General features: G+C 39.6%; 1 protein-coding gene across 2 annotated transcripts; it reads left to right on the plus strand.

The window, feature by feature from the left end:
- Positions 1-413: 413 nt before the first annotated feature.
- On the plus strand, positions 414-11,050 carry sf1 (splicing factor 1). 2 transcript variants are annotated; one of them, XM_027178354.2, is made up of 12 exons: positions 414-808; positions 2,429-2,557; positions 4,404-4,479; positions 7,276-7,428; positions 7,544-7,633; positions 7,756-7,939; positions 8,027-8,142; positions 8,379-8,486; positions 8,652-8,838; positions 9,079-9,301; positions 9,429-9,593; positions 9,680-11,050. In XM_027178354.2, exons 1-12 carry the CDS (start codon positions 580-582, stop codon positions 10,000-10,002), a joined length of 1,983 nt encoding a protein of 660 aa, XP_027034155.2. In that variant the 5' UTR covers positions 414-579; the 3' UTR covers positions 10,003-11,050. The 2 variants fall into 2 exon arrangements, with proteins under 2 accessions (XP_027034155.2, XP_027034154.2); XM_027178353.2 differs by having other exon boundaries at positions 415-808; positions 7,273-7,428.

Genomic DNA, 11,050 nt, shown 5'->3' on the forward strand with positions numbered 1-11,050 from the left:
CCAGCTATGGTGTGCTAAATTTGGATTAATTTACACTGCAATTTACAAAACACAGTCAGCTTTTAATGCATACCTAAAAGAGCCAACTTTTGCTTAATAATATATGTAATACTAAAACATATACAACAGTCTGCAACAAGCAAACATGACAATTTGTGCTGGTATAATAGTATCAGATGAAGCAGGGTCCAGTTAAGCATGCACCCTCGCTTTACACACAGTGCACACTGTAGTAAAGGCGGCTTCGCGCGTGCTCAGCGTCAGATATTTTTGAGTGCTGATTCATCCAATTGCAGTTAGAATACAAAAATAAAGGCGGGCGACGCGACGAATTTTTCGTCCAATACAATTTTAAAACGTAATGATTGGCACCCATTTTGACCAATGAGGAGGCGTCTAGGTCGACCCCGAATGTTCTTTGTCCACCTTAACGGCGCCATCTTGGCCAACCGGACCGTGATACAGTGAAGGTTGTCTAGCATTCTGTGTGTTCTAGTTTATTTTCGAGAAGACGCCAGTCTTATGAATTTACCAGTAGAATAAATTTGACGGATTAGAGGAAGATAAATAGATACGGAAATGGCAACGGGAGCAAACGCAACCCCGCTGGGGAAGCTGCACCCGAGTATCGGCGCTAAACGGGGCTTCGACTCGGGGCCCGGTGCTGGTTTAATGCCTCCGCCGGGGCCTCCAGCCTCTTTTCCGCTCCAGAACTTTCCCCAGATGCCGGGTGCCGCTTTCCCAGGATTTCCCGGGGCTGCTGGTTCATTACCAAACCCGCAACTCGGCCTTCCTCAATCTCAATTAGGTAAAGTATAATCATCATCATCATCATCTGCTACTGCTGAAATAACGTTAGCATTAGCTATTGTGTAGCCTTTAGCGCGCGCGTGGCCTTTTCCGCAGAACCTTCTGGAAGTTCATGTGGAAGGCGCGAGGAACAAAAATCTTTGCAGAAATAATAAAAAAAAAAGAGATGAAATTAACACGTCGGTTAATAGATTAAAGTATTCGCTGACTCGCTTTACCAAGCCAGGGCCAGGTTGTGTTGCTGCAGCTCTGCTAACACATGGCTCAGAGATTGCCGTGCAGCCCCATTCACCTTGATCTCAGGTCTTATAGGAGATGTCTTGGCTTTGTTCGGTTTATTTACATATTTTGTGTATATTCCATACAGTACTTTATTCCACCTTGTATTCACACACAGGCTTCATAAATAATATCTGCTTAATAAAACTGTTAACACTTAACTTAATAACACCACTGTTTGTGTGTGTTGCTGTTTGAACGAAGTATTTTTAAGTATTATTAAGAAATATTATTATTATTATTATTATTAATTTATACATATCTGCATATATGGATCGATATCTATCTATCAGTATAGATTTAAAATGAGTTCATCCACCATATTGTAATTGCGCAATATGCAAGCTGTAGTTATGAGTAGACGTGTCCCTATAAACCAGCTGCATTTGTTGTTTTTTTCCTCATTTAATTGACCCACTTTATACTTAGCATTGTAGTAAATACTATAAAGTATGCCAACTGTACCTAAAGGTTATGTTCTTGTTTAGGTACTCATTAGATATGCCATCAGGTAAACCATTACTGATTTCAACCCTTTTTTCATATTGCATTGATGGATCCTGCTGCCGTATGGCCAGACCATATTCAGGTTGTCTCCATAGAGCTCTTTGACTCCATAGGTTCTGAATCAGTATATTGTGTACACATGTAAAAATCCCCGCGCATGACGTACTCGAAGTGTAAACCATCATTATATTTTCTGTTCTTTCTCTGTTGCAGATCCTTGTCACATAAGAGCTATGATAATGAGCCACTTGCATTTATTTATAGATAGATGGATAGATATACTTTTGATCCTTGGGGAAACTCGAGTAGACAAAGGTGCCTGAGAGTTTAGAAAATAGGATGTCGTTTCCAGTAAGGGAACCTAGTGAGCATTGATGCTTCCTGTTTTTCCCTGTTTGGGATTGAAGACACCTTTGCTTTGGCAGAAGATTATCAGCACACCACTGCATTTACATGTGGTCTCTTTGGCATCAGGGCAAATCTATCCGCACTAGCATGAGGGTTTTAAACATGTCTGTGTAACTGTGGAGTTGAGAAGATCCCATCCACAACATCCTGTGGTTATAAACTGGTCTTGAGGGATTAGAAGGATGATTTTATGCAAATTATACAACTCAGACATCATACGTAGGTGGTGGTCCTGTAGCTATACATTTACAATGATGAATGGGATATATACAAGTTTACACTACTGATGGGGTACAGGTGACAATTGTCTTGTAGATCTAATATTTACCTGGAAAAATGTATTTACTTTGTCTTTTCTATAATCTGATGTGTTAATGCTCGTTATGGTGCTGTTTGTTGACACCCCAACACCCGTCCTTGACAGATATGAGTCTGAAGAAGAGGAAAAAAAGTCGCTGGAGCAGTGAGACCCCGGATCAGAAGACCATTATCCCAGGAATGCCCACAGTTATCCCTCCCGGCCTTAGTCGTGAACAAGAGCGAGCTTATATAGGTAATTGAGATTAAATTTTTTCCTCTGAATGTCTGTCTGAGTTTAATCTGTACTGTTGAACAGCCTGCAGAGTTTATACTCTGTACATTCCTACAGCTCCCTTTTCAGTTCATTTCTTTTCAGTACAAAATGTTCTGTATCCATTGCTTCATAACAATTTGCACATCATTCAGAGGATGTGGTTGTTTGAATTGATACATGTTGTTCAGACATTAATGAACATGCATGCCAGAACACTGCTGGCGTAGTGCGATGCAGTCCAGTTCTACAGATTTGCAGTGATGTTCTTTAATGTCTGGGCATATTTTAAAAATGAGTACATGGTCACTTTTAAATGGACTCTCATTATGTTCAGGGTCTTCTCAAATCTTACAAACTGTGCAGTGTTCTGCACTATGATTTGGTTATTTGTGATATTGTCATAGTGGCCACAGTGTCTCTGATGTTGCTGCTTGTTGTGAGTCGTCTGGCTGTAGGATATCATTGCTGCTCATGTTAACCATGGACAATGTTTTAACCAGATTCTGATTGGCTGCAGAGCAGGCAAAGTGGGGCTAACATGAATTGCAGTCATCATCACGTGTGTGTGTGTGTGTGTGTGTACACTGTAATAAGTTTGGTGTCTCCATTTCTGTCAGGTGCTTGCTCTAAGGTAGCATGTGGTTTAGTTATATTCCAAGTCGCATGTGACTAATCTTATACTTTGTCCCTTCTCAAGTATTTCCTCAACCCATTCCACCTGGAAATGTTTAATGCATGGGTTTTGCAGTACAGACCTCCTTAGGCAGGTTCAGTCATAATGGCCCAATTATTCCAGTTTAACCATGGCTAGTTTTGATCATCATTTCAGCAAACATGGCCGGAAAAACACTTACTATGTGAAACGTTAACTGTACAATAGCATTAATTTCACTTCTGATCACATGGGCCTATTGATAGTAGTATGTTACAAGTATTAAAATACAACGTTTGATCCCTCTAGAAGTCCGCTTGTATTCCAGATTTTGTAGAATTTGTGTAGATATGTTCACTTGAAATTTCCTTCTCTGCAGGCCTGTAGGTTAGCACATACACTCTGTCATTGCCTATTTCCATTAATGACATCAGCAATGTTAACGCAGCCTAAGACTTTATCCTCAGCCTAACTTCCTCCCTGTGCTTTCTTTTTTTAGTAACCATGCAAATCTGGTGCATTCACGATAAAACTGGCATGCTATCAGTGAAATTTAAGTGTTGTTCTGTGGCACAGATGACTAAACTTTAGGAATGATTACTTGTTAGTTTTCAGAGAAACTACACTTTACTCTGGCAGACTTCCTATTTGTGGCACCACACGTTAGAATAAACACCAAAAATTATGAAATAAGCAGCAAAAAGGAAAGCTGTGTGACTCTAGATGTGACTGAATGGTGGCATTCAGTGGAAGCCTGCCTCAGTGAACACTTTCTCATGAAATGTTTTGTGAAATAATTGTGAATTTAAATTGAAACCCTTCCCCCCAAATGTAAATTTTAACCGTCTATTTTTTTCTTCAGTTGTATGTATTATGTATAAACTGCTACTGCTGTGTGTCTAAGGAAAGTTGCTTTCATTACAGGCTCCCTAGGAGCATAGGATTTATTATTCCTAGTACAAATCTGTATGTCTGCTCTTTCCAGATAATAGGAAGGGTTTCAGACCAATTTGAAAGTCTTGATCATGTTAATCATATTGTTTCTTTTTATGACTTGTAATCAGACTGCCACTGAGAAATTAAATGCTCTCTTTGTTTGGGGTGTTTTTTCTGCTAACCACATTTTTCTCCATCCTTGTTTTTTGTTTTCTTTCCTAACCTGATTTCTTCCAGTCCAACTGCAGATCGAAGACCTGACTCGTAAACTGCGTACAGGAGACCTGGGAATCCCTGTTAATCCTGAGGACAGGTCGGAATAACCATTTAAACCCAACAACAGTAACACCTTCTTTACCTCTTTTTATCTGTTCTCAATTATCAAGTTAAATCTTAAACAAAAAGACTTCATGTTTATACAGGATACACATAAGGAAAGTAATTCGTTTGTCTTTAGAAATGTAGCCACGGTAGTGTTTTATGCAAGTTCTCAGTTTGGTAATTGTCCAGGGATTATGTTAGGGGATATCATGTCTTTGCTTCTCCCTTTTTTTTAAAATAAAAAAAATTTTTTTAATTAATTTATTTTATCTTTAAGTTAACAAATAGCATTTTAAAAACATTCCCACTCTTTGCACTTTTATTACGAATGTAAACCGCTACAGTTGGATTTTTATTTCCCCCCCCTCTTTTCAGTCGATCATTTTAACTGGATAGGCAAAGGCATGATGGATGCTTGGCTCTTGGGTAATTCTTCCCAAAAATAATCTTCGTACTTGCCAGTTAGTGACATGCTGAGAGAATTTAGTTTATCCAAATGTACACCTTCCAGTATATAGAATATTTTACCACCAGATGTGTATAATGGTTTAAGAATTACAATATATGTAACGTTTCTCTATACTGGAAAGCAGTATCACATTAAAATATCAGCAGGGAAAATATGAAAATGCTGGAGATGGTTTGGGGGAATTCACCTGTGAAGCTAAGCAATTAGTATTAAAGGAAAGGAAGCATGTCATGCTTTGACACTGCAAATGAACCAAATTCTTTACGTTATCTTTTCTATTGTCGTTTACTTCTTCGCGTTAGAGCAAGAAACTTGGCTAGCTTTTCATTCAAATGTCTCAAATTAGATCAAATGTCTAGTTTTGTCTTTTTGTTTTTCCGTTTTAAACTCCTCGACCCCCTTTAGTAATTTAATTTGTTCAAAAAATAATTTTCAGTTTAAAATGTTTTCCCGGTTCTTTACGTTTTTATATTATTTTGCGTGCTTCCTTTGCTTTAAACAATCCATGGAGGTAAAACTATTCCAGTTCTGACTGATGCCGTGTTAGTAATAGCAAGTATCTATATTTTCTTTTCGGTAATATAGATTTCTGCAGTTCTATAGGGTAGTATTTTATATTTAATTTCAATGTGTAATCATAGGTGTGCTATTTTTAGATGATGTAACAGTTTACTGTATTGCTTTTTTTATGCATCGAATTTGAGCTTAAAATATGTCCCGATGAAGCACTTAATTCTGGTGGTGGCGGCTATCTAATATCATGTGCATCATCAAATGTTAAAAAAATCCACTAATCTTTTGGCTGATTCCCACCAGACGAATGGTGTACAGTATAATATCTTTGATTTGTTGTATATTTGCCGTGTTACAATGCAGTTGTATGCTTGAAATTGTTGTGTAACTGCATTAAGGAATTAGACTTAATGTCTGAATATGTGACTAAGAAAAATAATCAGTTGCAGTTGTATGTTTTACCTTTTTAGTCATATAGCTGAACATTTTAAAATACATATATATATATATATATATTGTCTCTTTTTTAGGTAAAGCCCCTCCTAAAAGCCATAGCTTAGTTTTACATATTTTAAACCGCTCTCCTCTTCAGTTTTGATTTGCTGAATTTTGTGAAGGTCATTAATGATTTTCCATAAAGGGAATTACACTATGATGTCCAGGAATTTTCACAGTATGCCAGATTTCTTCTCTGGAAGACCGCTCTTGGAGAACACTGTTCTTTCTGGTGTAACCATAACCCTAATGACCATGATGGCTTGCGCATAGTTTGCATAAGCCTCTAACTTTAAAGCTGGAATTTAATGTTGCTCAAGCGAGAGTCTCTCTATGCTAGCCAGCTATCTCTTCCTCCCATAGTCTCTTCAGCATGATCCTAATCAAAAGTTTCCACAGCACGGCCAAAAACAAGGTTTGTTTGAGAAGATCTGCTCACTCCAGGATTTAGGAACACACCCCCACGTCCGTTACACTAAAAAGGGTCTTTCAGGTTGCCAGCGCTGGACTTTGCAAGCCAAAAGAGAGACTTGTTTTTTTTTTCTTCCTTTTTTGTTGATTCATTTTTTTTGCGCTGTCTCTCATGAACTTATTAACGTCGTCTCTTTTTTTTTTTTTTTTTTTTTTTTTTTTGAGACCTTTCACAAAGGTTTATTGTCTAATCATAATTTATTTTCTCTAACCCAAATTCCCCTCTCGTAACCTTTTTCAAGCACAGACCTTCATAACACAGCATGACAGGTTTTCAGCAACATCCATGGGTAAGGTAACAATTGGAGCCGAAGCTAGGATGCTCTTCTCAGGGGTGTGAAGTCTGCTACAGGCATCCAAAGACTTCCTGTGCCAGAGCACTACCAACTTCAATGTGAAGGGGTAGTTCAGTTTCCACAGAGAGACAATGATCACAAATTGTGATGGTTGCCCCATTTGTCCAAAATGGACATTGATTTCATTTTTTTTTTTGCCCCTGTTCTAGGTAAAACTAAGATCTATTTTGATGTTTGGGTGTCCCAGACAAACCTCATATGCTGTCATCTATAAAATTTAGAGCATCATTATATTCCTGATCTTTTCCAGTAAGGGGAAAAAAAACAAAACTCTCTACCAAGGGTTACAGATTTTTCCCCATTAGTATGATCTGTTGTGGTGTGACACTGGGGCATCCTATGCACGTTTATTTTTTAACTTTAAATTAGGGTTTTGTAGGTTTAGGGAAACGAGTGTTATTTGCAATTCCTTAAAAAAAAAAAACAACAACTTGGAGATAAATTGTATTTACATTTTCTGCCTGTATTCATTTTTCTCCAGCAGGTCTCCGTCTCCTGAGCCGATCTATAACAGCGAGGGGAAGCGGTTGAACACACGTGAGTACCGCACCCGCAAAAAAATGGAAGAGGAGAGACATTCACTCATCACTGAGATGGTTGGGCTGAACCCAGAGTTTAAGCCCCCTGCTGACTATAAGTAAGTATTTCTGACCTCTTGATTGGTGGTAAGAATCAAGATTGAATGAATTAGCTTTTGAGCTATTGTCACATGTTGAAGGAAATTAATTACTAAGTTTATCTTTTGTCCCCAGGCCTCCAGCCACCAGAGTCAGTGATAAAGTGATGATTCCACAAGATGAGTATCCAGAAATCAACTTTGTTGGACTTCTCATTGGACCACGGTATGTGTCATTCATAGATCAGTGCTAATGCTGTGAGGGTGTCGACTACAATTATAAGTTTATTTATACAAAACCATAGGTCTTGTTGACTGCCTTTGTAATTCTTGCTCTACGGTACACAGTGGCAACACGCTCAAGAACATTGAGAAAGAGTGCTGTGCTAAGATCATGATCCGTGGGAAGGGTTCTGTTAAGGAGGGCAAAGTGGGCCGTAAAGACGGACAGATGCTCCCAGGAGAGGACGAGCCTCTACATGCCTTGGTCACTGCCAACACCATGGATAACGTTAAGAAGGCTGTAGAGCAGGTTGGTTATGACTGTAGGACACAATGTTAGTGATTTGGATTTTCAGTTGTTTGTGAAGCTTATGGCGCTTTTTTGGGTTCTGTCTAGATCCGTAATATCCTGAAGCAGGGTATTGAGACCCCAGAGGATCAGAATGACCTGAGAAAGATGCAGCTAAGGGAGCTGGCACGACTCAATGGCACTCTGAGAGAGGATGATAACAGGTAACAGCTTAACAAGCACAATACAAACTCTTGAAAGCCTGTTCTTTTTTTAATTTTTTTATACTATATAAAGCTTCCCAGATATAGTTACTTAGCCTGCATTAAAATGAATTGAGAGATTTTAAACTTAAACTTCACATGACTGCAGCAGCTTAGCAGATATAGCTAGAGATAGATGGATATAATGTGTGTTTACCAGCAAATTATCATGACCTTTTCTTTCCTTCCTTCCTAAGGATCCTGCGTCCATGGCAAAATTCAGAGCCTCGTAGCATTACCAACACTACTCTGTGCACAAAGTGTGGAGGAGCTGGACATATTGCATCTGACTGCAAGTTTACAAGGTAACAGGACAAACATGCTCGACTCCTTACTGAAGAGTTTGTCTGCTACATTGTGTGCATGTGTTTATATAGTGGATATATAATAGTGTATATGTAGTAACTGCTCAGTATTGTATCCAGTTTGACAACATTGTGTAGTCAACAATGAATTTCATCCTGTTATAGTACTTATACCCCGAGGCAAGGCGATCCACCCCAGTCAGCTCAGGATAAGGCCCGTATGGATAAAGAGTATCTGTCTTTAATGGCTGAACTGGGAGAGGCTCCAATTCCCGCATCCAGTGGTGGACACAGCAACAACCCACCCAGTGGCCCCCGTGGAACTGGACCCAACTCTAACCAGCCACCTCCAGTGAGTAAACCATTGCAGTTCTGCTGTTTCTGCCTTTAGACATCAGATACACCTCTGATCCCTAAAAAAAGACCACATATCTTTTTGAGCAGTACTGCTCACAGCCATTTTATTTAAAAAAAAATTTTTTTTTAATAAATTGGTTTAAAAAAAAATTGTATGATTTTGGTTAATGCTGTTCTGACCGGCAAACACTCATTCATCCCATATTTTCCTTACTTTCACTAATCTCTCATCTAGAACCGTCCTCCCTGGATGAACTCGGGCCCTTCAGATAACAGGAACTATCATGGCATGCATGGCGGTCCAGGTGGTCATGGAGGTCCCCACAACTTCCCACCCCCAATGCCCAACATGGGTGGGCCACCCATGCCTCCCAACCCTAACGGCATGCCCCCTCCGTGGATGCAGCCACCCCCTCCACCAATGGGCCAGGGTCCAACTCCTCATGGACACCCTATGGGTGAGTTGTAACAAGTAGAATTGCACATTAGGAGAATGTAAATCTGATTTCTGCATTTCACATAGAGTCTAGATACATAAGGTCATGAAAAAGTTAACTTAAACATGAAAATTATTTCGCTTTCCAGGTTTGTTACCACCTCCTATGGGCATGATGCCACCTCCTCCACCTCCACCCAATAATCAACCACCCCCACCCCCATCAGGGCCTCTGCCGCCTTGGCAACAGCAGGCCCCACCCCCTCCGCCCACCAGTAGCATGGCAACCAGTGCCCCACTGCCATGGCAGCAAAGTAAGTGGATACCATAGACTATATATATTAGACTAGTGTTTTACAACATATTTTAAGTCTGTTCAATCATTTTCTGTTTATTGCAGACACCACAACCACATCCACCCCAGCTACAGGTAACCTTCCTCCATGGCAGCAACCCCAGCCAGCAGCAAGCTCTGCTGCCCAACCTCCTCCTCCTATGGGAAACCCCTCCATGGTGCCCCCTCCTCCTGGAGTTCAGCCCCCACTGCCCCCTGGTGCCCCCCCTCCTCCACCACCCCCACCCCCTGGCTCAGCAGGCATGATGTATGCACCCCCTCCACCTCCTCCACCCATGGACCCCAACTTTGTTACCATGATGGGAATCCCAGGAATGCCTCCATTTGGCATGCCACCTGCCCCCCCTCCCCCACCACCCCAAAATTAAATACCCCACATTGACCACATGATATAAGCTGGAGGACAACATGACTTGGTTCTGCTTGATGTATGTTGTAATACTGGAGAGAAAAAAGGCTAGTGTGGTTGAAATGTGTACATTTGCCTAACTTAATTTGCTTCTACTTTTAAAATTTTAGTGTTTGCTCAGTTGATAGATGTTCTGTTTGTTTGTTTTTTTGGGTGTGTTTGTAGGGCCTTCTTTTCACTAGTTGTGCTAAATGACATTCCAGACCACAGTAATTAAACCGTAATAATGTAAAGTATCATTGTTTTTTGCTTATTGCAAAAGCAGATGATTTCCTCTATAATGAATCAGAATTGGTTTTGCCTTTTTTTTTCTTTTTTTTTTTTTTTTTTGATGGATTCAGTTTAAAAAAAAATTTGTCTGAATATTTTTGTAATGCTAACTTCAGCTAAATAAAAGTTGAAATGGCCTCACATTTACATAGTAACAAATACAGGTGGGAAGACTCTTCATTTATGTTGCGCTTCTGCAATTCCAGGTTTGTTGGGTTTTAGTTTTACAACTTTTTAGAATGCGTCCGTTTTAAATTGTGCATAAAAGGACCTGATGCTACTTCAATCTGTTTAGCTTCATTTGTATTCTTGACTGCTTCTGCAAGAAAACTATCCCACTCTTGTGCTCCACTTTTCTCAGTCTAGTGTCCTTTGTGGGGCTCCACTCAGCCCTAATGAGCTTAGTCTGTCAGGATTACGATAAAAGATGCAATGAAATAGTTTAACAGGTCTTCAGTTGTTTTAATTTTTTTTAAGTTCAGAACTCAACTGAGACTGGGAGATTTATTTCAGACTAACAGATGTGTGAAACTTGTCCATTGGGTTTGTTTAACGTCTACTGATACAGTTGTCTAATTTTTATTTTACTTTTTCCCCCTTTTGCTTTGTGTGCAACTGTCCAGTCCTGAAGTGCTCAACTATTTTTTATTGTATGTACAGTTCAAAATGGACAAAGTGAATATGTTCAGTTCCTGTACTTTTAAAATAAAGGGGATTATACATTTCTATTAAGATAA

The sequence above is a fragment of the Tachysurus fulvidraco genome, chromosome 1, assembly GCF_022655615.1.
Source record: "Tachysurus fulvidraco isolate hzauxx_2018 chromosome 1, HZAU_PFXX_2.0, whole genome shotgun sequence".
Taxonomy (NCBI): Eukaryota; Metazoa; Chordata; class Actinopteri; order Siluriformes; family Bagridae; genus Tachysurus; species Tachysurus fulvidraco.

Bases quoted from the DNA above. Each gene is read 5' to 3' on its own strand.
- sf1 (XM_027178353.2), top strand. From the start codon at position 580: ATGGCAACGGGAGCAAACGCAACCCCGCTGGGGAAGCTGCACCCGAGT. The intron at 7,429-7,543 runs GTAAGTATTTCT...TTTTGTCCCCAG, and splicing joins AAGCCCCCTGCTGACTATAA to GCCTCCAGCCACCAGAGTCA. The intron at 8,487-8,651 runs GTAACAGGACAA...ATCCTGTTATAG, and splicing joins TCTGACTGCAAGTTTACAAG to TACTTATACCCCGAGGCAAG.